Here is a 25,169-nt window from a genome sequence, read left to right as displayed (position 1 = left end):
AACCGGGGATGGGGGCACCGGAGATGCCAGCACCGGGGATGGGGGCACTGGAGATAGCGTCACCGGGGGGAACACCGGGGATACCGGCACCGAGGGGGCACCGGAGATGGGGACAACCGGGGATGGGGACACCGGGGTACCGGCACCGGGTGGGCCCCGGGCCCTGCTGCCGCCCCTGCCCGTCCCGGCTCTGCCGCTCGTCCCGGCACCGGGGCCTCCCCGATCTGTCCCGTGCCGTGTCCCCCACGCCCCCCCTCCCCGTCGGCGGCCCCGGGAGCCCCGGGAGGGGGGGGGGAGGGGGGGGGGAGGGCCGGGGGGCGCCCGCGCTATTTTTAGCCGGGGCCGCGCGGGTATTTTTAGCGCGGGCGCCGCGGTTGCGTCAATGGAACCCCGCGTGCGTCACGGCCGCGCCCCCGCCGGAACCGCCCCCCCCCCCCGCGCCTTCTACGGCGCCGCCGTGCGTCACGGGTCCGCGCGCCGCCCCGCGCGTCACCGAGCGCTTAAGAGAATGTAGTGGCGGGGCCGGAGCCCGGCGGAGCCCGCGCAGCGGCGGCGGCGGCGGCAGCGGAGCGGGAACCCGAACGCCGCCGCGCCGGCACCCGGGTACGAAGCGGCAGCGGGATGCGGGAACCGGGCGGGGAGTCACCGGGGGCACCGGGAGGTGCACGGGCTCCGGTGTCCCGGTGGTACCGGGGGCGAGTGGCGGCGAGCGTCCCGGTTGGAACCGGGGGGCGGGGGGGGAGCCGGTTCGGGGGAGCCGGTTCGGGGGAGCCGCGGGCGAGCGGCGGCGGTCGCCCTGCAAAGTGCGTCGGGACGGGCGTCCCGGGTGGCACCGGGCAGGCAGAGCCGGGATCGGGCGTCCCGCTGTCACGGAGGGGGAGTCGGTTCGGGTGTCCCGGCGGCCCCGGGGGCTCAGGGCGACGGGCGTCCCGCCAAGTGCCAAGGGGGTCGGGCGTCCCGGTGGCACCGGGGAGAGTCGGAGGTCCCGGTGGAAGGGACCGGGCGGTGTGCGCCGTGCGGGGCTGGCCCTCGGGGTACCCGGTGGCGCTGGGGAGAACCGGGGGCGGGAGGCGCAGGGGGCGGGGGCCGGCAGAGCGAGGGGTCCCGGTCCTGGGGGTCCCGGGAAGAGCCCGGCGCCGGGCTCCGTGCGGGTCTGGGAGCCGTTTCTCGGGGCTGCCCCCGGCCGTGCCGGGCTGCGGGGCCAGGGCCGGGCTGGTCCCCGGTCCCGGGACCCCCCACCGGGTCCGGCTGCAGTCGGGGAGGGCCCCGAGGCCTGCGGGGGGCAGATCCCCCCCCCCCCCCCAAACCGGGCATCGCCCCGGGAGCCCTGAGCAGAGCTGCCACGGAGCCGGAGCAGGCAGCACCGTGCAGGCAGGAGGGAGCAGGCAGCACGGTGGGCACTGCCATGCGGGCAGGACTCTGCGGTGCCGGCAGCACCAGGGGTATCGCATCGCAGGCAGCGCCGTGCAGGCAAGTGTCGTCCCCCCCCCGCGCTGCCCACGCAGGCCTGGCAGCGTTTGTGTTTTGGTGAGGCAAGGCAGCAGGTGCAGGCAGGGAGGTGGGCAGCGTTACTGCCCCCACCCCCCCTCCGGCGCTGCCGGCTGCTCTCGCCGGCCCAGGGCCCGGTGCCAGGGGCTGCCACCACCCCGCGCAGGCAGCGGCCCCCGGGCCTGGGCACGGGCAGCTGCCTGCACTCGCAAACGAGGAATCTGCAATTACCGCTCGGGCCGTGGGGCAGCGCGGGGGCTGCCACGGGAACCTGTGCCTCGTCCCGTGCGGGGTTTGCGGCGGGGTGGGGGGGAACCCGAACGCTGCCAGCGTGCAGGTGGGGGCAAAAGTATTTGAATAAGGGAGCGGCGACCGCGCTGGGCGCTGCCCGCTGCTGCCACGCAAGCCCTGCGCCAGGATCGCGGGAAGGGTCGAGGCTTTGCATGGCCCAGCCGGCGATTTGCAGCCGGGATTTGCATGCAGGCGAGGAAAGCTGCCGCTGGCAGAGCCGGTGTCCCCGCTGCCATGTCCCCAGCGCAGCGTCGTGCCCTCCAGCTGCGTGCTGGGGCGGGAGGCAGCGGGGCGGGGGGGTCACCGGCCCCTCTGAATGGCACGGCCCTGGTCCCCGGCACGGCCCTGGTCCCCGGCACGGCACGGGCACAAACCCCACCGAGGCGCCGGGAGCGGCCGGGGGCTGGTGCCATCCCACGGGTGCCAGGGCTGGACCCACGCTGGGTATTTTTAAACCCGGCTCCCCAGGCGGGGATCGGCTTTCTGGGCGCCAGCGAAAGCTGCCCGGACTTGGCTGGGGGAAGCCGGGGGCCGGTGGGTGAGCTGGCAGTGGTTCCGTGCCGGGGCTGCGGCAGCCGGGGGCCAGGCGCGCCATGACCTTTAAAGGTCTGCGAGATGAATTACATTATCGTCTTGCCATCAGGGTCACTCCTGGCTTGGTTTTCAGCTGGACCCGGGACTCCTGTTACGTCTTGTGCAGGGCCGGATCCGTGCCGCAGGGCCGGGGGGCCGCAGGGCCGGGGGGGTGGGCTCCTCTCCCCCGGCAGCCGGCAGGTCTGGCTGCATTTGCTTTTCCAAAAGGCTCCGAAACGGGTGGTGGGGGGAGTCGGACTCTCGAGCCCCGGTTCAGCCCTGGCTCCGGCTTCCCCCGGCCAGCCCGGGGCTCGGGAATCCGCTGGCCACGTTCCTCCCTCCTTCCCTTTCGGCAGCTTTGCTAAGCCAGCGTTTTGGGGAATGTCCTTTGCGCCCATTGGCTGCGGCGTGACCTTTCCTGGGGACGGCGGTGGCGGCCAGCGGCTCCGGGGGTCCGGCTCCAGCCCCGGCTGCCTGCGAGGGGGATCCCGGGAAGCCCCCCGTGGTTCTCGCCCTGTCTCCATCCGCGGCGGGGGGGGATGCAGGCGCGGTGGTGGGGTCCCCGCTAACGCTCCGCTTTCCCCGCAGAGATGCCCTGCATCCAGGCGCAGTACGGCACGGTGGGCACCGGCCCCTGTGAGCGCTGCCCGGCCGAGCTGCTCAGCCCCGAGGGCGGCCGTTTCCCCATGGAGGTGGCCGGAGCGGACCTGGCAGCCGCCCCCGCCCTGCCCAGCTTCAGCACCTTCATGGAGGGCTACGCCGGCGAGTTCGACGCCTTCCTCTACCAGCTGCCAGCCGGCAGCCAGCCCACCGCCGCTGCCGCCTTCAAGCTGGAGGACTTCCAGGTGTACGGCTGCTACCCCGGCGCCTTCGGCGGGCAGCCGGACGAGACCCTCTCCTCCAGCGGCTCGGACTGTTACGGCAGCCCCTGCTCCGTCCCCTCGCCCGCTACGCCGGGCTTCCAGCCGCCACAGGCACCGGGCTGGGAGGGCTCCTTTGGGGCGTACTCGCCCCCGCCGAACTACGAGGGCGGGCGGCCCTGGGCCGAGCCAGTTAAGGGCGGTGGGTCGCAGCCCCCCTTCTTCGCCTTCGGCCCCCCGGCACCCAGCCCCGGTGGGTCCCCCGGGACCCTGAAGGGGCAGCCGGGCCCCTCGCCCCACCTGGACCCGCGGCTGCTGGACACGGACGCCTTCGCCCTGGCCCAGGGCTCCCCCGGGGGGTTCGCCGGGTTGCCCCTGGCCCCCGCCTCACCGCTGCTGGAGGGGCCGGCGCTGACCCCCGCCAAGGCGCGCAGCCCCGGCGCGGGCGAGGGCCGCTGCGCCGTCTGCGGGGACAACGCCTCCTGCCAGCACTACGGCGTGCGCACCTGCGAGGGCTGCAAGGGCTTCTTCAAGGTAAGGGGACCCTCGCCCCCGGAGCTGCTGCCGGGATGTTCCCACAGTGCTTTGCAGCAGCGAGAGGATGCTGTGGGTCACCCCGGGGAGGGGCAGGGCGGGGAGCGCGGCCCCGGGAGCCCTCCCCACGGACGTGGAGCCGGATGCCGGGCTGGAGCGGGAGGCAGGGGAGGACAGAAGGGCTTTTGTTCGGTGGCTCGGCGCCCCGGGCTGAGCTTGGGCCGCTCCTTCCCCGCCTGCAGCGCACGGTGCAGAAGAACGCCAAGTACATCTGCCTGGCCAACAAGGACTGCCCCGTGGACAAGCGGCGGAGGAACCGCTGCCAGTTCTGCCGCTTCCAGAAGTGCCTGGCCGTCGGCATGGTCAAAGAAGGTACCTGGGTCCTGTCCCAGGGTTGGGGGGTCCCAGCGGGAGTTGCGGGGGGGGCCCACCGCTCTGCAGCCCACCTGGCTGAGCTGAGGACAGACACGCTCATTGCATCTCCCTCTCTGCAGTGGTCCGGACCGACAGCCTGAAGGGCCGGCGGGGCCGGCTGCCCTCCAAGCCCAAGCAGCCACCGGACACGTCCCCCGTCAGCCTCATCACCTCGCTGGTGCGGGCGCACATCGACTCCATCCCCAGTGCCACCAAGCTCGACTACTCCAAGGTAGGGCCGGTGCCACCCCGCGCCCTCCCCGGGGCTGTGCCGGGGCCGGATCCTGACCCCCCCCCTCCTTCCTCGTGGCAGTTCCAGGAGTCGGCGCCGTGCCAGTTCGAGAAGGAGGACTCGGTGGACGTGCAGCAGTTTTACGACCTGCTCACCGGCTCCATGGACGTCATCCGCAAGTGGGCTGAGAAGATCCAGGGCTTCGCCGAGCTGCCCAGGGAGGACCAGGACCTGCTGCTGGAATCGGCCTTCCTCGAGCTCTTCATCCTGCGCCTGGCATACCGGTGAGCCCTGGCACGGCGCGGTGCGGTGCGGCGGGGAGCCCAGGGCCGTGCCGGGGGGGTTGACGCGTGGTTGTGCCCGCAGCTCCAAGCCGGAGGAAGGGAAACTCATCTTCTGCAACGGGGTGGTGCTGCACCGCCTGCAGTGCGTGCGGGGCTTCGGCGAGTGGATCGACGCCATCCTCGAGTTCTCCCATAGCCTGCACCGCATGAACGTCGACGTCCCCTCCTTCTCCTGCCTCGCCGCCCTCGTCATCATCACAGGTGAGACACCCCCCCCCATCACCCTGCCGCTGCCCCTTTCCCCACCCCGCGGCCGTCACCCTGGCCTCACACCTCCATCCGTGTGTGTGTCCCCCCCCGCCCTTAGACCGCCACGGGCTGAAGGAGCCGAAGCGGGTGGAGGAGCTGCAGAACCGCATCGTGGGCTGCCTGAAGGACCACGTGGCAGCGGCGGGGGCCGAGCCGGGCCGCCCCGGCTGCCTCTCCAAGCTGCTGGGCAAACTGCCCGAGCTGCGCAGCCTCTGCACCCAGGGCCTCCAGCGCATCTTCTACCTGAAGCTGGAGGACCTGGTGCCACCACCGCCCATCGTCGACAAGATCTTCATGGACACACTGCCCTTCTGAGCCCCCGGCGGGGGGGCTGCCACCAGCCCCTGACCCCCACCCTGGGGACGCCTGGATCATCCTCAGGGATGCATGGGTCATCGTCCCCCCCCCCGCCCCGTCTTGGATGCCCGGGTCCCCTTGGGGACACCCGGGTCCCCAATGTGCCTTCACGGTGCCGGGTGTGGACGCACAGCAGCCCCGGTGCCTTTTCCCCCCTGGGGGGGGCATCGCCGGCGCGGTGCTCCCCTTTCCCCCTGTAAAAATGTCCCCATTGTAAATAGCGAGCGGCCGGATCCTGTACAGAGCGGGGAGCGTGGGGTCGGGGAGGGGGCTCCAGCCCCCCCAACCTCGTCCCCCTCCCCTTTATATTTTTTTTTTTTCCTTCTTTGGCCATTTTCTGTATATAAACTTGTACGTTACAGCGAGAGCTGCCAAAAGGGGCCGTTTCTCTTGTGCGTGTTTCCCCCCCCCCCCCAGTAATATCTTCTATATTTAATATACGGTGATTTGTGGCAGAGCGCCGGGGGCTGGGGACAGCCGGGGTGCCGGAGCCGCACGTTGCCCACGCCGCTGCCCTTGAACTGTCACTCACCCCAGCGCTGGTGGCTGCCGCGGCCCCGCACCTGTCCCCTGCCTGATTTATCCTCCCCAAAATAACCGGGAAGCGTGACCGGGTGTCTGTATGTGTGTGTCCCCCCCCCCCTCTCTCCACGTCCCCGGGGCCGCGGCCAGCGGCAGGGCCAGCCCCGCGGCGGGGGGGGGACGCCGGTGTTTGGGGTCCTGGGCCCAGCCGGGATCTCGCCGTGGGGCTGGGGACAGGGTGGGGGTCCTGGTGCCGTGGGCGGGGGGAAGCCAGGCCAGCGCGGTTCCCCCCGTTGTCCCTTTCCTCCTGCCGGGGACGGCCTGGCCCCGGAGCAAATGTTAGCGGGGACACCGAGGGCCGGTGCCGAACAAGGGCCACATTGAGGTGCTGGGTGGGGGGGTCCCGCGGCGGCACACAACAAGGGCCCCTCTGTCCCCCCCGCCCCCGCCATGAGGAGGGCGCTGACGCACGGCGGGGCCGCGGCCGGGGGGTCGGGCTGCGGGGGGGGCAGGAGAGCCTCGTGCAGCGGGGACGGGGGGGCACGGGGTGGGCTGTCGGCACGGCACAGCTCGGCACGGCCTGGCGCTGCTCCGGCTGGGGGGCAGGAGCAGCCACGCGTGGGGCAGGAAGGGCCGTGCCGTGGGGCTGGAATTGCCGTGCCGTGCCGCAGCTGCCCGTCACGGTGCCGACCCACACCCGAAGTCACCGGGGAGGGCACCCCCCGGCACCCCAAGATCGGCAGCCGGGGCCGAGTGGGGCAGCGGGTCCCCGTCCCCTCCCCAGGGCGCAGGGCTGGCCTCTGCCCGCCTCGGGCCGGGCCCCTGGCAGGGGCTGCTGCAGGGGGGACGGGGACGATGGTGCCAGCAGGACGAGGTAAAAATAGCCCCACGGCCGGCTGCGGCCACGCCGGTTGCCCCAGGGCTGCACGGCACGGACACGTGTGTCATGGCGTGTGCCCGGCCTTCCGCCCGGTGACGTGCCACAGCCACAGCCCACCCTGCCGCTTACACCAGGACACGAGTCCCCATGGCAGTGTGGGTGGCCTGATGCCAGCACCCCACGGCCCTGTGGCCCCCGTGGCCCCCTGTCCCCATACTGGTGCCCCCCACAGCCCTGTGTCCCCCCTGTCCCCCGTGTCCCCTGTGTCCCCCTGTCCCCCCTGTCCCCATGTCCCCCTGTCCCCCCCTGTTCCCCGTGTCCCCCCTGTCCCCATGTCCCCCTGCCCCCCGTCCCCCCTCCCCCATGTCCCCCTGTCCCCCCATCCCCCCATGTCCCCCGTCCCCCCCTGTCCCCCCTGTCCCCATGTCCCCCTGCCCCCCGTCCCCCCTCCCCCATGTCCCCCTGTCCCCCCATCCCCCTGTCCCCCATGTCCCCCTGTCCCCCCTGTCCCCCTGTCCCCCGTGTCCCTGCCTCAGCACCCCGACGTCCCCCTGCCCCGTGTCCCATCTCCCCATGTCCCCCGTCCCTGGTGCCCCCCTGCCCCCCGTCCCCACATTGGTGCCCCCCATGGCCCTGTACCCCCGTGGGCCCTGTCCCCCTGCTCTCTCCTTGTCGCCGTGTCCCTCCGTCCTGGGCCATGGCACCGCGGGGTCACCGGGGGTCACCGGGGGTCACCGGGGGTCACCGGCCCCCGGCCCCGCTGCAATACCGCCGCGGAGCCTCCAGACCAGGGGGCGCTGTGAGCCAGGGTGCGCCCCGAGGAAGTGCGCCGCTCTGCGCCGCGGGAAGCCCAGCTCTGTGGTGTCCCCCCCCCCTCCCAACCTGGAACGAACCAAGGCGGCGGTGGCGTGGGGGGAGAGAGGCAGGAGAGCGGGAGCGGGGTTCTGCCCCCGGAGCCGCATCGCGGCCGGAAACGGCATCTGTGAACCCAGAATTAACGACAGAAGGTGTAGAGTGAGGAAACACGGCTTCTACGGCGGGACGTGCCGCCGTTTCGGTAGACGGTGTGTCCCGAGCCCCCCCTACATAGATGGACAGCCCCACTTCCCTCCTCCTGGCGGTCAGATGGTCGGTCCCGGGCGGTGAGAGCGAGGCTGGCGGCGGCGCTGGGGGGCCGGGCCGGGGGGGTGAGGGGGGCCGGGACCGGGACCGGGACCGGGGGGGTGAGGGGGTGAGGGGGGCCGGGACCGGGGGGGTGAGGGGGCTGAAGGGGGTGAGGGGGGCCGGGACCGGGACCGGGGGGGTGAGGGGGTGAGGGGGACCGGGACCGGGGGGGTGAGGGGGCTGAAGGGGGTGAGGGGGCCCGGGACCGGGACCGGGGGGGTGAGGGGGCCCGGGACCGGGCCGGGGGGGTGAGGGAGCTGAAGGGGGTGAGGGGGACCGGGACCGGGGGGGTGAGGGGGCTGAGGGGGGCCGGGACCGGGGGGGGGTGAGGGGGCTGAAGGGGGTGAGGGGGGCCGGGACCGGGACCGGGGGGGTGAGGGGGGTGGGGGGGGCCGGGACCGGGACCGGGACCGGGACGGGGGGGTGAGGGGGTGAGGGGGGCCGGGACCGGGACCGGGACGGGGGGGTGAGGGGGCTGAAGGGGGTGAGGGGGACCGGGACCGGGACCGGGACCGGGGGGGTGAGGGGGACCGGGACCGGGGGGGTGAGGAGGGCCGGGCCCGGGCCCGGGGGGGTGAGTGGGGCCGGGCCGGGGGGTGAGTGGGGCCGGGACCGGGACCGGGGGGGTGAGGGGGCTGAAGGGGGCCGGGGCCGGGAGGGGGGAGGGGGGTCGGGGGGGCCGGGCCGGGGGGGTGAGGGGGGCCAGGACCCCGGGGGGGAGGCGGGGCTGAGGCCACGGGGGTGAGGGGAGCTGGACCCCGGGAGAGGGTGAGGGGGGCCGGGGCCCTGGGTGAGGGCAGCTGGGGCCGAGGGGGGCCTGGGGCTCTCCGGGGGAAGAGTGGGGTGTTGGAGGGCCCGGACCGGGACGCCTGGGCCCCTGCGAGGTGGGGGGGCTCGGACCAGGTCTCTGTGGTGCGGGGAGGGCACACACTGAGCCACCAGGGTCCCCAAGGGGTGGGTAAAGGGGGTTGTTGCCCAAGCAGGGACACAACTAACCCCCGCCCCCAACGCCCTTCTTTTCCCGCAGGACCCACCGTCCCACCCTCCCCGGAGCTGCCCCCACCATGAACTGCCGCGCAGAGGTGCTGGAGGTGTCGGTGGAGGGTCGGCAGGTGGAGGAGGCCATGCTGGCGGTGCTCCACACCGTCCTGCTGCACCGCAGCACCGGCAAGTTCCACTACAAGAAGGAGGGCACCTACTCCATCGGCACCGTGGGCACCCAGGACGTGGACTGCGACTTCATCGACTTTGCCTACGTCCGTGTCTCCTCTGAGGAGCTGGACCGGGCCCTCCGCAAGGCCGTTGGGGAGTTCAAGGTAAGAAAACCCCGTGGGGACCTGGCAGGGCTGAAATCAGGCACTTAAAAACCTGCAGGCTCCGCCGTGTCCTCCCTGTGGGAGGAAGGTTGGTCCCTGTCCCCCCCCCAAGTGGGACCACCGACTCTCTCGGCAGGATGCGCTGCGCAACTCGGGCAGCGATGGGATGGGGCAGATCTCCCTGGAGTTCTACCAGAAGAAGAAGTCGCGCTGGCCCTTCTCGGACGAGTGCATCCCTTGGGAGCTGTGGACCATCAAGGTGAATGTGGTGAACCTGGCTAACGAGCAGGAGCGGCAGATCTGCCGGGAGAAGGTGGGCGAGAAGCTCTGCGAGAAGATCATCAACATCGTGGAGGTGATGAACCGCCATGAGTACCTGCCCAAGATGCCCACCCAGTCGGAGGTGGACAATGTTTTCGACACCAGCCTGAAGGACGTGCAGCCCTACCTGTACAAGATCTCCTACCAGATCACGGACTCCCTGGGCACCTCGGTCACCACAACCATGCGCCGGCTCATCAAGGACACGCTGGCTCTGTAGGTGCCACCGAGGCAGGTTCACCCCGTGTGGTGGCACCTCTCCGGCACAGCCCCTGGCTCTTTGGGACAACTTCTCTGCTTGGATCCCTCCTCTCCACCTCCAAAAAGCCTCTGCAGGGAGCCAGACTCGGCCTGGCCTTTAATTGTGGGTTGCTACAGGTTTGGTTTGCGCCGCGGGGCACTTGCCCGGCTCGGAGAACCGGCTCGGTGGCTCCCAGGTTGGCTGGGGGGGGGGGGTGAGTCCTCAGGGTGAGAGCTGCTGGGCGGTGTGTGTGGCACCGGGTTGGCGCTGGGCTTCTGGCCTGGCAGAGCGACGCTGGGGACCAGCACGGAGGGGCGATGGCAGCTGAACCCTGTCCAGCCTTGCCCCTTGTCGCCGCCTGTCCTCCCCCCAGTGGTACTGCTTCCTTCCGAGGCCGAGAGACGAGCTCACTGCCCTTCTCTGGGGCAAAAATAAAGGATTTCTCCTTTCACGGGGAATCTGGTCGCATCCCGGCTGTTGATGCGGCCAGCGTCCACGGGATGGGGGAAGCGGGCACCGTGGCTGAGCCGGGGGACCCCAGCACATCCTCACACCGTGGGGCTCATCGGCCATGGTGGGGCTGCCCCCCATGTGCCCCCAGGGGAGGGGACGGGGCGATACCCCTTCCGTGCAGGACTCTGCACCGCTCCACAGCACCAAGGAGGGGGCAAAGCCGCTTCCCCTGCCCCGGGGGGAGCATCCGCTGGGCACCAACCTCTCAGCAGAGCAAGGGGGGGCCGCGCGGGTGGCTAAGACGGTCCCTGACATCACTTAAACCCTCCCCGCCTGTCGCCGACCCGCCGCAGCCCCGCGCGCTCGCACTCCGCTCCTGGGAGGAAGAGGAGAAGATGAACGCCAGCGCGCAGGGGGACGTGCGAGCGGCCGAGGCCGCCCAAATCGCAGTCGTCCTGGTGCTCTGCCTCGCCGTCACCTTCGCCGTCTTCTTCCTCGGCTGCAACCTGCTGGTGCAGGCGGAGAGCCTGGCGGCAGCCCCGGCACAAGGGGAGCGGCGGCTGTCCCACGAGGCCGAGGGGGCTGCCGGAGGGGCGTAGGGACCGGCCCGAGCCCAGCGGACGGACGGACGGACAGCAGCGTCTTTGCCCACAGCATCTTCGATGGCACTTGGGGACGGAGCAGGACAGCGCTGGGGGCCGCGGCCTCCCCAGCTTGTACAGATGGATTAAAAGGCAACGGGGCCAGCAGAGCCGCTGGGGTCCTGGGGCCGGGTCTGGATCTGGCCATGGGCGCGGCAGTGCTGGTAATCCCCCCTGAGAGGATTAGGGGAAACTTTTATTCCCTGTTTCAGGGCTAATCCCTGGGCTGGTGGGGCTTGGGGAGGGTCTGGGGCCACATCCTGCCCCTCTGAGCCCCCAGTACCCCCCCAGCAGAGATGCCAGGGCCGCATCCTGCCACCCCAAACCCTTTCTGCCCTGCTCCTAGGGATGCAGTGACCGCGTCCTGCCCCCCCCAGCCCCTTGGACCCTGCTGGCGGAGATGCAACGGCCACATCCTGCCCCCCCCCCCAGGGTCCCGTGGCCCCATCCTGCTCCTCCACCCCCTCCTGCACCCCCATTGACCCTAAACTTTTCCCAGTCCCCCCCCAGCTGCTGGCAGGGGGGTGAACTGGGGTCACCCCACCCCCCCCCCGAGCAGGGCTGGTGATGTTGGGGGGAGCTCCTTCCCCCACCCCAAATCACATCCCCCTCCTCACTCCTGGGGCTTTAATCGCATCGCTGCAAAGCCCTGCTCGAGGGTCTGGTCCCTGCACAGCCCCCCCCACCCCTGGGACACAGGACCCCAACATGGGGGGGGCTCCTGGAGGTCCCCTCCACCCTCCCTCCCCCAAAGCAGGCAGCGGCCATGTAAAAGACTCCATATATTTCACATGTACAAAAAGTCACTGGGGGGGGGTGTCCGGAACGGGGGGGCACCATCCTGCCGCACCCCCGCCCCAGCCTGGCTTTGGTCCCTTTTTTTTTTTTTTTTCTTTTTTGGCAATTAGTGTTCACATCAGTGGTCAAAGTGACGAGCGCTGGGGGGGGGGGGGGTGGTGTGTCGCCGTGGTCCCCGCAGCGGGACGGGGGCTCCGGGGCGGTGACCCCCATGGGGAAGCGATGGGGAAGGGGTACCCCATGGGTCAGCCACTGGTGCTGGGCCCCCACCGCAGCTGGAGGGGGGAGGCTGGATTTGGCCTCTGCTGCAGGCAGGCTGGGGGGGGCGGTCTGCGCAGCGAGACACCCCCCCCGCCCCCCCCAGTGCAGGGGACAGGGACGTCACCTGCGAGCCCGGGCGAGGACGGTGGCACAAGGACATTTCCACACCCTCCCCCGGCACGGTGCTGGGGGCAGGACGGAGACCTCCCCTGGCACCTGCAGGGCAGAGCGGGGTGAGGAGGGGAAACTGAGGCAGCCCAGCGCTGCAGCCCCCCCGCCCCGCCCAGGGTCCTTACCCTCGCTCGGCTACAGGCGGATCCACCTGCGGGCTGCGGGAGGGAAGGGACAGTGTCAGGGGACAGTGTCGGGGGACGCCTGGCCTGGGGGACGGGCCCCGGGGGGGTCCCCCCCCATGCCGAGGCAGCTCGGGGCCAGGCCTCCAGGCACCGGGCTGGGACCCCACACCGGGATCCAGTACTGCACTGGGACCCTGCGCTGGGACCCCACACCGGGATCCAGTACTGCACTGGGATCCTGCGCTGGGACCCCACACCGGGATCCAGTACTGCACTGGGACCCTGCGCTGGGACCCCACACCGGGATCCAGTACTGCACTGGGATCCTGCGCTGGGACCCCACACCGGGATCCAGTACTGCACTGGGACCCTGCGCTGGGACCCCACACCGGGATCCAGTACTGCACTGGGACCCTGCGCTGGGACCCCACACCGGGATCCAGTACTGCACTGGGACCCCACATTGCAGCAAAGGCCCCATGCTGGAAACCCAGCCTTGCACCAGGATCTTGCGCCAAGATCTTGTGCCAGAAGCCCAGCACTGCACCGGGATCCTGTGCCGGGATCCTCTGCTGACCCTGCCTTGTGCCGGGATCCTGTGCCGGGACCCACCCAGCCTTGTGCCGGGATCCCACACCAGGACCCTGCTCTCTTCCGAGGGTGCTGGGCACCCCGTGGTGATGGCATGCGGGGAGGGGGGCGTGCAGGAGGACACATGCGGGGCCGGGGGAGGTGTCCGGGGGTCCCGGGCATGCAGGCGGTACCTGGGGGCTAACAGCTGGACTCGTCGTGGTGGGACGGGTCGCAGAAGAAGCGCGAGCCCCGCTTGGCGGTGCGGGCCGTGAAGGGGACGCTCTTCAGCGCTGCGGGGGGCACGGGCGGGGGGGGGGGGGGGACGGGACAGGCAGACGTCAGCCCCCGCACACAGGCGGGACCCAGGCGTCCGGGCGGGGGGGGGCTGGCGGGGGCTGTACCGGTGATGATGTCCTCAATGGTGCCGTCCTTGCCCTCGTAGACAGGACGATGGTCCTTGGCCTGGCGCCGCCGCAGCTCCGCAATCAGCTCCTGCTGCTGCCACTTGTTCCGCTGCGAGGGACACGCAGAGGCCCCGGGTTGGGGACACACGTGGCCCCTTTCGGGGGTGGGGGCGTGTGTCCCAGCCCACCCGTGTGCCCATCCATGCTCACCTTCTCCTGCTTCTTAGCCTCCTGCGCCAGCAGCTTCTCCCGCATCACCTCCTCCTGCTTCTTCCGTGTCTCGTTCTCCTGCTCCGCATCCTGCCGGGGCGAGGGGCCGGTGGTGGGACATTGCCGGTGTCCCTGACCCACCCTCCCCCCTGCCCTGCGTGTCCCCTCCCGGCCCCGTCTCACCTTGTAGGAGCGGATGAACCGGACAAAGACCGGGAAGAAGACGGACGGGGGGGTTGTCTTGGGGCTCTCGCCAAAATACCGCACCACCGTGTTGTAGGCATCCTGGTGAGGGGGACGAGGTGGTCACCGACGGGCTGCGCATCCCGTGGGTCCTGGTGGCCTCCCGGCACGAGGGGCGTGTGAGGCAGGGAGTGCACAAGGGCCGTGCAAAGCAAGACGCACACGAGGGCCGTGCAAAGCAAGTCACGCGCAAGGAGCGAGACGGGCGTACGCAAGGAGCACGCGAAGCAACGCGTGCGTGGCGAGGCACGCGTGAGCAGTGTGCAAAGCAAGGCACGCGCGAGACCCGTGCAAAGCAAGGCGTGCAGGACAAGCCGCGTGCGAGGCACAGCCGCTCCGCGGCCCTCACCTCGGCCGTCCGTGCATCCTTCTGCAGCCGCTCCAGCTTGCCCTCGCTGCTGGCCAGGAAGGCGCGCAGGACGCTGTTCTCGTGCAGCCCGCACTCCCGCCGCAGCAGCTCCATCCCCCGGCCCAGCTCCTTCACGTCCAGCAGCACGTTCTCCAGGGACACTGCGGGGACACAGGGATGGGTCAAGGGGATCCACGGCCCCGGGGGACGGCAAGCTGGGGTGGGGGGGTTGGATGGAGGTGGGCACCTGCAGATGCCTTCTCCACAAAGTGCAGCTCCTGCCAGAAGGTCGCCAGCTCAGGGTACTTCTCCCGCACCGTCAGCGCGATGAAATGCAGCAGCGTCATCTTCCTGTCCGTCGATTTGGTGTCCAGGAGCTGCGGGGTGATTTGGGGGGGGGGGGGGGAGGCGGGTGTCAGGGCTGTGGGATGGGACCCCCCCCGGGAGCCCACGTGGGCCCAGGGACCGGGGCAGGGGGTCCGCGGCTGCCCACCAGGTCCAGGCTCTGCAGTTTGAAGCCGTAGACGGCGCCGCGTTTGCTGCTGTTCATGTAGTTGCCCAGCGCCAAGATGATCTGCGGGGAGGGGGGAAAGCACCGGGGATGGGGGGGTCAGGGAGGAGCAACACCCCTGTAGGACACCCCCCCCCCAGCTATGGCGAGGATGGAGGGCAGGGCTCCATCCCAGCTCATCCCCCCCCGCGCTCACCTCCAACATGTGCTTCAGCTTCTGGGAGGACTTGACGGAGGCCGAGGCCGCGATGATGGCATTGAGCTGCTGCAGGGGGACAGGACGGGGGGGCTCAGCTGGGGCATGGGGTCTGGACACCCCCCCCACCTGTGGCGGGTGCGATCCTCCCCTCCCCGGCTCCGTACCGGCGTCAGCATCTGGAGGTTTTCGGCGAAGTTGCCGAGGAAGGCCATGATGGCCATGCGCTGGGGCAGCCGCTCCACCTTGCTGAACTGCAGCATGAAGCGATCCTCGTCCGCCAGCTCCTCCAGCGGCTTGCGCTCCCGCTCGTACTGCCGCAGCGCCTTCACCTCCGCCTCCGTCGGCAGGAACCGCATCAGGCACTCCACAAAGTCCACCGGCAGCGTCGCCAGGTCAAACCTGCCCCGCGCCCGCGCTGTTGGGCATCGGCTCCCCACTGCACCCCATCCAGCCCCCCCCTGCACCCCAACCAGCCCCCCTGCACCCTGCCTGGACCTCCTGCACCCCAACCAGAGCCCCTGCCTAGACCCCCTGCCTGGACCCCCCTGCACCCACACCAGCCCCCCCTGCACCCTGCCTGGACCCCCTGCACCCTAACCAGCCCCTCTGCACCACAACCAGAGCCCCTGCCTGGACCCCCCTGCACCCACACCAGCCCCCCTGCACCCTGCCTGGACCCCCTGCACCCTAACCAGCCCCTCTGCACCACAACCAGAGCCCCTGCCTGGACCCCCCTGCACCCACACCAGCCCCCCTGCACCCTGTCTGGACCCCCTGCACCCTAACCAGCCCCCCCTGCACCCTTCCGGGACCCCCTGCCCCCCTGCCTGGCCCCATTACGCCCCAATCACCCCCCCCACCCCCTGCCAAGCCCCCTAGACCCCACTCAGCTCCCCCATACCCCCCCCGCACCGCTGCACCCCAGCGCGGGGGTGACGTACGTGTGGATGGCCCGGCAGATCTCCTCGGCGCCGCGGCCCGCCTTGCGCAGGGTGATGGCCAGGTTCTTGGCGCGGTTGGCTTCCAGCAGCGTCACCTTGCTGGCCGCCTTCTGCGACGCCTTGTTCTTGGCGCAGACGAGGTCGAGGGCCGGACCCTGCGCCTTGGTCTTGAAGAGCTCCTCGAAGCGCTCCAGGTCGAGGTCCTGGGGGGGACGAGGTGGGGGCTCAGAGGTGGCGGCGGCAGCAGAAGCACCTACCCAGCCGCTCGGGCCGAGGGTCCCGGGCTCACCTCCAGCACCCGCTCGTCATCCAGCTCGCTGAACACCGTCCCGCTGATCTGGTTGGGCTTCAGCGCCGTCCAGTTGAAGACGGGCAGCCGGAACTTGGTCTTGATGGGCTTCTTGATCCGGATGGCTGCAAGCCGGGCCAGGGGCATGCGTCCGCTGCTCACCCCGAGCCCGCGGCGCCAGTCCCAGGGCGTCACCATCCCCCCGCCCCCGTGCCGTGGTCCCCGTACCCGGTCCTTGCCCGTCGCCACCCCAACACCCCGCCACCCTGTCCCCGTCCCCACGGTCCCCACGGTCCCCGCGCCCTCCCCACCTACCCGAGAGCCCGACGGTCAGGGCGATGGAGGGCGAAGCCCCCGGCAGCGGTGGGGCGGGGGGGCACTTGCCTGTGAAGGGAGGAGAGGGTGAAACTGTGCCCCAGGGGGGATGGCCCAGTTTTGGGGACACCCCCCCCCCCCCCCCCCCAGCCTCGGGAGTAGCCCAGCACCAGGGACACCCCGGTTTTGGAGGGCCCCCCCCCCCCGGCATGCCCCAGTTTTGGGGACACCGCAGGGCCCCCCCCCCGTCCTCACCTGGGAGTGGGGGTGCAGGGGGTGGCAGGGGAGGCGGCGGGGGGGGCGGGGGGGGTGCAGCCTCCACGGGGGGCAGAACGGGGACCCGCAGTGCCTCCTCTGGGGGCTCGGGCTCGGGCTGCGGGGGGAGCTCGGTGCCCGGCACGGGGGGTGGCTCGGAGCCGTAGCGCCGCCGGAAAGCCTCGTCCTTCTCCTTGATCATCCGCCGCAGCGTGTGCACTTGGTGGCTCGTGTGCTCGTAGGTCTCCTGGGGACGGCTAGTGTCAGGCTGGGGGGGGGGGCCGGGACCCTGCCGTGCTCCCCACGGCCCCCACGGCCCCCCACGCACCTTCACCACCTCCAGCTCCTTCTCCCGCTGCAGCAGCTGCTTCTCCAGCTCCGCCACCCGCATCATGTTCTCGTTCTCCAGGTCCAGCAGCTTCTCCGTCAGCTGCGAGGGGGGACGAGGCCATGACACTGATGCAGGGACCCCCCCTCCGGTATCACCTCCCACCTCCCCGGGGCAAAGCCCGACCCGGGAGGGGATGCTCTGGAACCCAGCGAGGAGCATCCCCGCGCCCCCCCCGCGCTCACGTACGTGGGACAGATGCTCCTCCAGCTCCTCCACCTTCTCCAGGGCCACGTTCTTGGTCTCGGCATCCTCCAGCAGCCCCCCCACATCGAAGACATTGTCCAGGTACGCTTGGATCTGCACCTGCAGCTTCTCACTCTCCGTGTGCCTTGACTTCTGCGGGCATCAGGGCAGCATCAGGGACGGGGGGGGGTCCTCAGGGCGGCACCCCCAATCTCCCACCCCCCCATACCTGCAGGAACTCCTCCAGCCCCAGCTTGGTGAACTCGTACTGGAGATGGACACGGAAGTTCATGTCCTCCACTGAGTGCACCACGATGTTGATGAACTGCATGCAGGCGACCTGGTGGCAGGGATGGGGTCACCGGGAGCCCCCCCAGCACCCCCAGCCACCCCAGAGACTCCCCCTCTTGCCCAGGGCCGGGCGTCCCACCATGAAGTCGATGCTGCTGTCCTCGTTGCGGAAGTAGTCCATCAGCCGCTCGAAGCGATGCTTCTCCTTGCAGACCTGAGCAAGCAGCGGACGTGGGGTTAACCTGGCTTGGCCCTCCCCACCCCCCCAGTCCTCCCCGCCCCCTGATCCCAGTCTGGACCTGGTGCCCCCAGAGCCCCTGACCCAGCCTGGCCTCGTCCTCCCTGATCCCCCCATCCCCTACGCCCCAGACTCCCCATCCCAGCCTGGTCCTCATGTCCTCGGTTCCTCCTTTCCCTGGTTGCTGGTCCTCCATCCCAGCCTGCTCCTGCCCCCCCCCCCGGTCCCTCCATCCCATCCCAGCCTGCTCCTGTCCCCTCCCAGTGTCCCCATCCCAGCCTGCTCCTGTGCCCCCCCGGTCCCTCCATCCCATCCCAGCCTGCTCCTGTCCCCTCCCAGTGTCCCCATCCCAGTCTGCTCCTGTCCCCCCTGGTCCCTCCCTCCCATCCCAGCCTGCTCCTGTTGTCCCCCCACCGTGTCCCCACCCCAACCTGCTCCTGTCCCCCCCCAGTGTCCCCATCCCATCCCAGCCTGCTCCTGTCCCCCCCCCCAGTGCCCCCATCCCATCCCAGCCTGCTCCTGTCCCCTCCCAGTGTCCCCATCCCAGCCTGCTCTTGTCCCCCCCGGTCCCTCCTCCCATCCCAGCCTGCTCCTGTCCCCCCCCCCCAGTGTCCCCACCCCAACCTGCCCCCGCTCCCCCCGTACCTCCTTGAAGTTGTCGAAGGCAGCGAGGATGATCTCGTGGCCGCCCCTCACCAGGCAGACGGCCGCCAGCAACTCCAGCACCAGCGCCTTCGTCCTACGGCACAGCAGCACCGGCACCGTCACACCCGGCCAGCACCGGGGGGACCGTGTCCCCTGGGCCAGACCCCCCCCCGTACCTCGGGTTCTTGTTATTGAGGCTCAGGGCGATCTCATTGACGGCGTGGGGATGTGACATCACCAGGTTGAAGCCATACTGTGGGGACGGAGCGGGGATGGCGTTAGCCGCGCTGGCACGGCGGCAGCATCGGTGTGTGTCCCCCCCCGTGGGGTGGCGGTACCTGGTAGTTCATGATGGCCCGGAGACACATGATGCAGAGGTGGACGTCATCCTTCTGGCTCACCAGGCGCGAGTTCTTCAGCGCCCTGCGGCTCGGCAGCGTGCCGTAGCTGGGGGGGGACACCGGGTGCCGGTGAGAGGGACCCTTGTACCGCCGGTGCTGCACCGCCAGCGCTCACCCGGGCGGGAACCGGTCCCGTGGGACCCCGGTGGGGGAGCGGGATGGGGACGGCACGGGGACAGCGGGGCTTTTGGAGGGGCAGAGACAGAGAGAAGCGGCCGGAGGGCAAGAGGGACAGAGGCTGGCGGAGACGCGGAGCGAAGTCGCCGCGAGCGCCAGGCCGGCCCCGGGCAGCCGGTACTTACCCGGCGGGCGAGCGGCGAGGCAGGCGCGGAGGAGAGAGAGAGAGAGCGCAGCCAGAGAGGGGGGGGCCCGGCCCTGGAAGCAGAGACGGGGCGCGTTACCCCGGGGCACGGGGGGCAGAGCCAGAGCGGGGGCGAGCGGAGGCAGCGCGGACGCAGCAGGCAGAGGGACGGGCAGGCGGCGCGGGCGGGACGGGGACGGCAGCGCCGAGCTGCCGCGGGTGGGCAGGGCACGGCGGGTACGGCCGGCAGGACAGGACAGGACACGCAAGGCAGCGCAGGATGCGGCACACGTGGCACGTGCCGTGACGCAGCCGCACCACGGGCGAGGCCCAGCCTGGCGCTGCGGGCACACCACGGGGCAGCCAGCACGCAGGACGTGGCGTGCGCCACGCACGCGATGGTGCGCGGCACAGGGCAGGGCAGCGCGTGGCACAGCACGCACCACAGGCAGGATGGTGCACGGCACAGTATGCACCACGGGCTGGGCGCTGCGTGGCACGGGGCAGGATGGCGCACGGCACGGCACGCACCATGGGCAGGATGGTGCATGGCACGGCACGCAACACAAGGCAGCGAGCGGCACGGGCAGGATTGTGCGTGGCACAGGGCATGACGGCACGGCACACGCGAGGGGCAAGATGGCGCGTGGCACGGCACGCACCACGGGCAGGACGGCGCACGGCAGAGGGCGAGATGGCACGGCACACACCACGGCGGGATGGCGCTTAGCACGGCACGCACCGCGGGCAGGACGGCGCGCGGCACACAGCGAGCAGCAGCGCCGTGGCTGGCTGGAGCCGGCGGAGCGGGGCAGCTGCTGGGCGCAGCGGCGGGACGTACCCCTGCAGCCGGCCGGCACGGCGGGTACATACCGTAGGGCGGTCTGGCGGGCAGAGCGGGCAAGGCTGCTGGCGAAGGGGGCGGGCAGGGCGCTGGGGTGCTGCAGATCCTCGATGGACCTGCTCCAGGTGCGCAGCTTTTCCAGCGCGCCGTCCTCGCCGCCTTCCAGGCCCTCAAAATCCAACCTGGGGTGGGACACACACACACACACACGCATGCACGCACACACACACACGCGGGGAAGCGCGCACAGCTTTGGCACGGAGCGGCACAGCCACCGCAGCAAGCGCTTGAAGCGGGCGGCGGCGGCGGCTGGGCGGCAGCGGGGCAGGGAGAGGCGCGAGGGTGGCCCTGCAGTCCCATCCCCAGCCTGGACGGGCAGGAGGGGGTCGAACGGCCCGTGTCCCCCGGGACCCCCAGGGCAGGCGGGTCCCCCACGCCGGCTGGGCTACCCCAATGCTGATAAGGGGCCGAGCGGTATCGGCTGCCCGCAGCAGGGACCTGCCGCGGGGCACTGGGACCCTCCACATCGTGTGTCCCCCAGCACTCCGGGACCCTCGCCCAGCACCCCGGGACCCTCAGCACCCCGGGACCCCCAGCACCCTACTCACATGACGGCGCACTGGGCGAAGGACAGGTAGTTCACCAGCACGTCCAGCCCCTTGTTCTCATCGTTGAGGAATTCGCGCACCCACCTACAGCACCAGGCACCCGTCAGGGCCCGCAGGAGCCGGGGACCCCCCCAGCGCATCATCCCCTCACCCAGGGACCCCCAGCCCGGCGCAGGGACGGGGAGGGGGCGGTGGGAGCAGCGTTGGGGCTCCGGTGGCAGTTGCGGCCCCTCCGCTATCGCTGGTGCCAGCACCGGTGCGGCTTTATCTGCTGGCTGCAGCGGGGGCGGGAAGCTGAGCTGGGTGCTGGGTGCTGGGGCTGCACCCCCGTCCCCTGCCCTGCGCACCCTGGGGTGGGGGGTTCGGGGTGCCCCGGCCCCCTGGGAGGGTGGGAGGGTGCACGGGTGCGATGCTGCGCGGGGCAAGGAGCCCAGATGAGATGGGGGGGGGGGGGTTTGTGCGCAGAGGAGGGGGTTGCACCTGGGGAGGGGGTGCACGTGGTGTCAGGCGTGTGCGTGGGGTGTGTGCACGGGGGTTGTGCACCGGGGGGGCGTGCACGGGGGTGCACAGACAGAGGTGCTGTGCACGGGTGGGGGGGTTCTTCACATGGGGGGCGTGCACGCATAGGGAGAGGGACCGCGCGCACGGGGGGGCGTGCACGGGGAGGGTGCGGGTGTGCACGGGGAGACGGGGCTGCGTGCACCGCGGCGGGGAGGCGTGCACACGTGTGCATGGGCAGAGGGCTGCACCCAGCAGCACCGCGAGCACAGCGTGTGCACACATGGCCTCCGGGTCCCCGCGCCTGCCCTTGCCCCTGCCCGTGCCCCTGCCCGCGGCCGGGGGTGGTGAGTCAGGCAGCAGCAGGAGTCGGGGCGGGGGGGGGGGGCCATGGCCGCCCCTTTCCTGCCGGCGCCAGCCCCTCGCTCCAGCCCGTTTCCTGTCTCCGGCTGCTGCTATTTTCGGGCCGTGGGCGGGAAGGGCCGCACGGCGGGGCTGCGGCGGGGCCGACGGCCGGGCACCGCCAGGCACGTGCACGAGCCGCCCCGAGCACGCGGGCACGACCGCAGAGCCGGGCGCCCACCAGTGATGTCCCCGCTGTCCCCAGCGACGTCCCCGTCCCTCTGACCGCCCCGCGCAGCTTCCGCGCGTCCCCCCGTGCGCCGGAGGGACGAGCCGCCGGTGCGGGGTCGGGGTGCCGCCGGCTCAGGGTCGGTGCCGGGAGGAGCGGGGCAGGATCCGGCCGTGCTGCTTGGCGCAGGGCGTCATCGCCGGCCCATCCGCCCGCGGCATCCGCCCCCGGGACCTGCCCGCCGGCAGCCCTGGCCCACGGCACAGCCACGGCAGGAACCGGCCCAGTTCCTGCAGCGCCTCCGATTTCCCCTGCAGCTGCGGCGCGGCCGGTGCCAGGACCCTGTGCCCTCCCCCCCGCCCAGACCCCACAGCTCCCCCCCCCCGGGACCCCGCACTCACCCGATGTGGTTTGTCCTCAGGCTGATCTCCAGCTCGCGCAGGACCTTGGTCGACTCCTGCACCCTCCTCCTGAACTTCTGGGGGCAGAGCGAGGCTGAGCCATGCCCCCCCCCCCCCAAAAGACGCCCCAGCACCCCCGGACCCCCCCGGCTCCCCCCCAACCCCTCACCTTCCGCGTGACCCCCGGCTCCAGGAAGCTGCGCAGCTTCTGGATGTAGGCGTGGGGGGGGCTCTTCACCTGGAACCGCTCCTGGGGGGGACGGGGGGGGGTGTCAGTGACATCGGCACGGCGGCACAGCCCCCCCCAGCCCCCCCCCAGCCCCCCACCTGGTCGCAGATGAGGTCCCACTTCTTCTCGTTGTCGTACTGGCGCAGGAGCCGGGCTTTGTCCGGGGGCAGGTTCATGGAGCTCTGGGGGCAGAGGGGGGGGCGTCACCGCAGGGGACACAGGGACGCTGCCCCCCAAGGACACCCGGGGTCCCTGGCACCAGGAAGCACTGGTGGGCACGAGGCCACACGCCGGCACGGCGACAGCGGTGCCACCAGCGCCACGTGCCAGCCGCCGGTAACACCGAATCTCCCCAGCGCCGACACGTCCTTCCTGTCTGCGCCCGCTTCCTCGCTGGCAAACCGCAGCCTCCGCTCCCCAACCGCGGCGTGAAGCCCGGCAGCGGTGCCCGGCTCGCCAGGGCGCCGCGCATCTTCACCCCAGGGACCACCGGTGCTGGATGCGGCCCAGGGCGCCGGTATCACCGAGGACACAAACGGGCTGCCACGGTGAAAACCGGGGAGGATGCTGGATGGCCGCGGGCTTGGGGCTGCCCTGGGGGCTGATGCCACCCCACTGGGCGATGCCACCCCGGTGAGGTGGCCCCCGAGCAGCGTCCGCACCGGGAGCCGGCCATCGCCGTGGCGGGGAGGTGCCGGCGCTCCACCCGCCCCGTGGCAGCTAAAATTATCCATCCCCTGGTCATCCCGGCCCCGCCGAGCCACAGGAAACCGGGGCAGAGCCTGGGCGAGGCCGCGCAACCCCGGGGGGGAAACACGGGGTCCCAGGAGATTGGGGACATCACCGCCGGGATGGGGTCCCCCCAAAATCGCTGCAGGGACGGTGCCTCCCTTCCCACGGGGCCACGTTTATTTATCCACTGTGGTAGACGGCAAAATCGCGGGGACCCCGGGGACCCCCTGGGGACGGAGGGGGGGGGGAAGGACACGGAGGCCCTGGGCGGGGGGCGGGGGGCACCGGGGGGGCTTTGAAGCGCAGCCGCCCTCTCCGGCATTCCCGCCGCTCGGCTTCCTGCCTTTGTGGCGGGAGCGGGGCCGCTCCCGGCCGGGCACTTCCTCCACCACCGGCCCCCACCGGGGACCCCCCCCACCCCAGCTGCCCGAGGACTGAGCCCCCCCAGGGTCCAGGGGCTGCCGGGGCTGGAGCCCACCCTGGTTTTGGGGGACACCCGGAGATGGATCCCGCCCGTCTGGGGGCCGCCAGCGCTGCGGCCCCATCACATGATGAAATATTTTCCTCCCCAGCAGTAGCCAGGACGGCACCGGGCGATGCCGACGCTGAAGGTGGGGGGGTGTGGGGTGTGTGTGGGGATTTTGGGGGTACCGGCACCGAGGGAACCCCAGTGCCACCAACCTCAAAATCCCTCCTCCCCCCAGCGTCGGCATCCCCCGGCAGGATGCGTCCCCCCCCGCCACCGGCCCCGCAGGGACCGGCTCCCGCATCCGCCCCGCGTGGGATGCGGGGATGGGCAACGGCCCCGAGGGCGGGTGCCCCTCGCTGCCAGCGGGACGGTCCCACGCTGGGGGTGCCGGTGACCCCCGGTACCCCCCGGTTCCAGCTCCCAGAGCCCCAGGGGCCACGTTTGGCATTTCCTGCCCGGACGCGGCTTCCGCTGGCTACAGCCACCGCCGGGATGGCGGTGCCGGGCGTCGGGGGTCGTGTGCCCCGTGCGTCACCCAGCCACGGTGTCCCGGCCAGGGTCACCCCCTCCCCAAAACAAAGCCAGCGCCGCACTGGCACCGTGGATGGGCCACCCCACCACAGACGGGCCACGGGGCCACCCCGCTGTGCCGTGAGCCAGGCGCCGGTGGGACGCGGTGACCCCCACGGCACCGGTGGTCCCGATGGCACCGGGGTCACAGCGTGGGGACGGGGTCACTCCAAGCCACATCCCGGTAACGGGATGGCATGGCAGCCTTGGCCGGTGACCGCTGCGGGAAGGCCACCGCCCCGGCTGTGACAGCAAACCGGGGACCACGGGGGCACCCACACCCACGGGGACACCCAGCACTGGGGACCACCAGCCAGGGGGACCCTGCACCCCCTGGACCCCCGCACCCACGGGCACCCCACGCCCAGCCCCGCGCGCCGCCTCGATGGGACTTTCCCGGGTCAAAAAGTCCCGGGGCTGAAGGGCCCCCCCGCCCCCCCCCGGTGGCACCGGGAGTGGCGTCACCCCCCGGGGCTGTCCCAGGACGGGCTTCCCCCGGGGCTGCCCCCGGCCCCGCGGCCGCTGCCCATCCCCGCGGGCATCGGCGCTCCCTGCCCGCCCGCGGTTCCTCTGGGCGCCGGTACCGTCCCCGGGGGTACCCGCCCACCCGCAGCCGGACGCCGGGAGGGGAGCGCGGCGGCGGGGCGCGTCCGGCCCGGGAGGGCGCACCGGGCGGGATCCCGGGTAGGGGCGGACCGGGAGGAGCACGGGGGCAGCGCACCGGGCGGGGGGGGGGGAGGCGGGGGGCCACGCACCGGGAACCGGGCGGGGGGGGGGGGGGACGCCGTGGGCGCCGGGGAGGGGCGCAGCGAGCGGCCGGGGCCGCGGCGGGGGTCGGTGTCTCACCAGCACCAAGGCGAAGCGTTCCTCCAGCTCGCAGGGCTCCGGCATCGGCATCTTGCCCGGGGCGAACAGCCCGGGGCTCCCCGGGGCCACCGCCGCCGCTCCCGGGCCCCGGGGCAGCGCCTCCCCGTCCGCGCTCTCCACGTTCCCCATCCCCGGCCCAGGCACCGGGGGGCGGCGGGGGAGGCTCAGCCCGTCGCGTCCGGCCGCCGCCGCCGCCTCCCGGCCCCGCCCCGCCCCGCCCCGCCCCGCCCCGCCCGCAGCTCCGCGGCGGAGCCGCCAGGGGGCGCCCAAGGACGGACGGGCGGCGGCGCCACTGGGGGGCGCCCAAAGGCTGGGAGCGAACGGGATGTGCCGATTGGCCCGGCCACGGCCACGAAAACCAATGAGCGTCGTGCTTCTGTGCGGGGGAAGGGGGGGCGCCTGGCCA

At 71.9% G+C, this 25,169-nt stretch overlaps 3 protein-coding genes across 9 annotated transcripts; 2 read left to right on the top strand and 1 right to left on the bottom strand.

The window, feature by feature from the left end:
• The first annotated feature begins 453 nt into the window (after positions 1-453).
• NR4A1 (nuclear receptor subfamily 4 group A member 1) lies at positions 454-5,707 on the top strand. The gene is made up of 7 exons (XM_075737841.1): positions 454-603; positions 2,941-3,746; positions 3,989-4,118; positions 4,241-4,392; positions 4,474-4,676; positions 4,759-4,937; positions 5,044-5,707. The coding sequence occupies exons 2-7, from the start codon at positions 2,943-2,945 to the stop codon at positions 5,298-5,300; spliced, it is 1,725 nt and encodes a 574-aa protein (XP_075593956.1). The 5' UTR covers positions 454-603; positions 2,941-2,942; the 3' UTR covers positions 5,301-5,707.
• A 2,052-nt stretch (positions 5,708-7,759) lies between these two features.
• On the top strand, positions 7,760-10,240 carry ATG101 (autophagy related 101). 3 transcript variants are annotated; one of them, XM_075737846.1, is made up of 4 exons: positions 7,854-7,923; positions 7,991-7,999; positions 8,936-9,224; positions 9,361-10,240. In XM_075737846.1, the coding sequence occupies exons 3-4, from the start codon at positions 8,973-8,975 to the stop codon at positions 9,763-9,765; spliced, it is 657 nt and encodes a 218-aa protein (XP_075593961.1). In that variant the 5' UTR covers positions 7,854-7,923; positions 7,991-7,999; positions 8,936-8,972; the 3' UTR covers positions 9,766-10,240. The 3 variants fall into 3 exon arrangements, with proteins under 3 accessions (XP_075593964.1, XP_075593961.1, XP_075593962.1); XM_075737849.1 differs by lacking the exon at positions 7,991-7,999 and having other exon boundaries at positions 7,760-7,886; XM_075737847.1 differs by lacking the exons at positions 7,854-7,923; positions 7,991-7,999 and adding an exon at positions 8,527-8,534.
• Positions 10,241-11,727: 1,487 nt separating this feature from the next.
• Positions 11,728-24,956, bottom strand: FMNL3 (formin like 3). 5 transcript variants are annotated; one of them, XM_075737837.1, is made up of 28 exons: positions 24,743-24,956; positions 22,224-22,307; positions 22,066-22,146; positions 21,897-21,970; positions 20,427-20,510; positions 19,848-20,000; positions 18,611-18,719; positions 18,449-18,525; positions 18,273-18,366; positions 17,529-17,603; positions 17,328-17,438; positions 17,102-17,251; positions 16,853-16,954; positions 16,525-16,771; positions 16,270-16,338; positions 15,955-16,079; positions 15,666-15,868; positions 14,889-15,123; positions 14,722-14,790; positions 14,508-14,588; positions 14,262-14,391; positions 14,015-14,175; positions 13,606-13,707; positions 13,423-13,512; positions 13,210-13,321; positions 13,000-13,098; positions 12,236-12,268; positions 11,728-12,155 (listed from the first exon to the last, which is right to left on the bottom strand). In XM_075737837.1, exons 1-26 carry the CDS (start codon positions 24,890-24,892, stop codon positions 13,007-13,009), a joined length of 3,060 nt encoding a protein of 1,019 aa, XP_075593952.1. In that variant the 5' UTR covers positions 24,893-24,956; the 3' UTR covers positions 11,728-12,155; positions 12,236-12,268; positions 13,000-13,006. The 5 variants fall into 5 exon arrangements, with proteins under 5 accessions (XP_075593952.1, XP_075593953.1, XP_075593950.1 ...); XM_075737835.1 differs by having other exon boundaries at positions 11,729-12,155; positions 21,897-21,973; XM_075737836.1 differs by having other exon boundaries at positions 11,729-12,155; positions 17,102-17,248; positions 21,897-21,973.
• Between the last annotated feature and the right edge of the window lie 213 nt (positions 24,957-25,169).

The sequence above is a fragment of the Balearica regulorum genome, chromosome 29 (assembly GCF_011004875.1).
Source record: "Balearica regulorum gibbericeps isolate bBalReg1 chromosome 29, bBalReg1.pri, whole genome shotgun sequence".
NCBI classification, from domain to species: Eukaryota; Metazoa; Chordata; class Aves; order Gruiformes; family Gruidae; genus Balearica; species Balearica regulorum.
Note: the sequence above shows the minus strand (reverse complement) of the source record. Positions and strands in the feature narration are given on the sequence as shown.

Bases quoted from the DNA above. Each gene is read 5' to 3' on its own strand.
- ATG101 (XM_075737849.1), top strand. The intron at 9,225-9,360 runs GTAAGAAAACCC...CTCTCTCGGCAG, and splicing joins AGGCCGTTGGGGAGTTCAAG to GATGCGCTGCGCAACTCGGG.
- FMNL3 (XM_075737835.1), bottom strand. From the start codon at position 24,892: ATGGGGAACGTGGAGAGCGCGGACGGGGAGGCGCTGCCCCGGGGCCCG. The intron at 17,252-17,327 runs GTATGGGGGGGT...TGATGCCCGCAG, and splicing joins GGCTGGAGGAGTTCCTGCAG to AAGTCAAGGCACACGGAGAG. The intron at 15,869-15,954 runs GTGAGCCCGGGA...CGTCCCCCCCAG, and splicing joins ATGACGAGCGGGTGCTGGAG to GACCTCGACCTGGAGCGCTT.
- NR4A1 (XM_075737841.1), top strand. From the start codon at position 2,943: ATGCCCTGCATCCAGGCGCAGTACGGCACGGTGGGCACCGGCCCCTGT. The intron at 4,393-4,473 runs GTAGGGCCGGTG...TCCTCGTGGCAG, and splicing joins CCAAGCTCGACTACTCCAAG to TTCCAGGAGTCGGCGCCGTG. The intron at 4,938-5,043 runs GTGAGACACCCC...CCCCGCCCTTAG, and splicing joins CGCCCTCGTCATCATCACAG to ACCGCCACGGGCTGAAGGAG.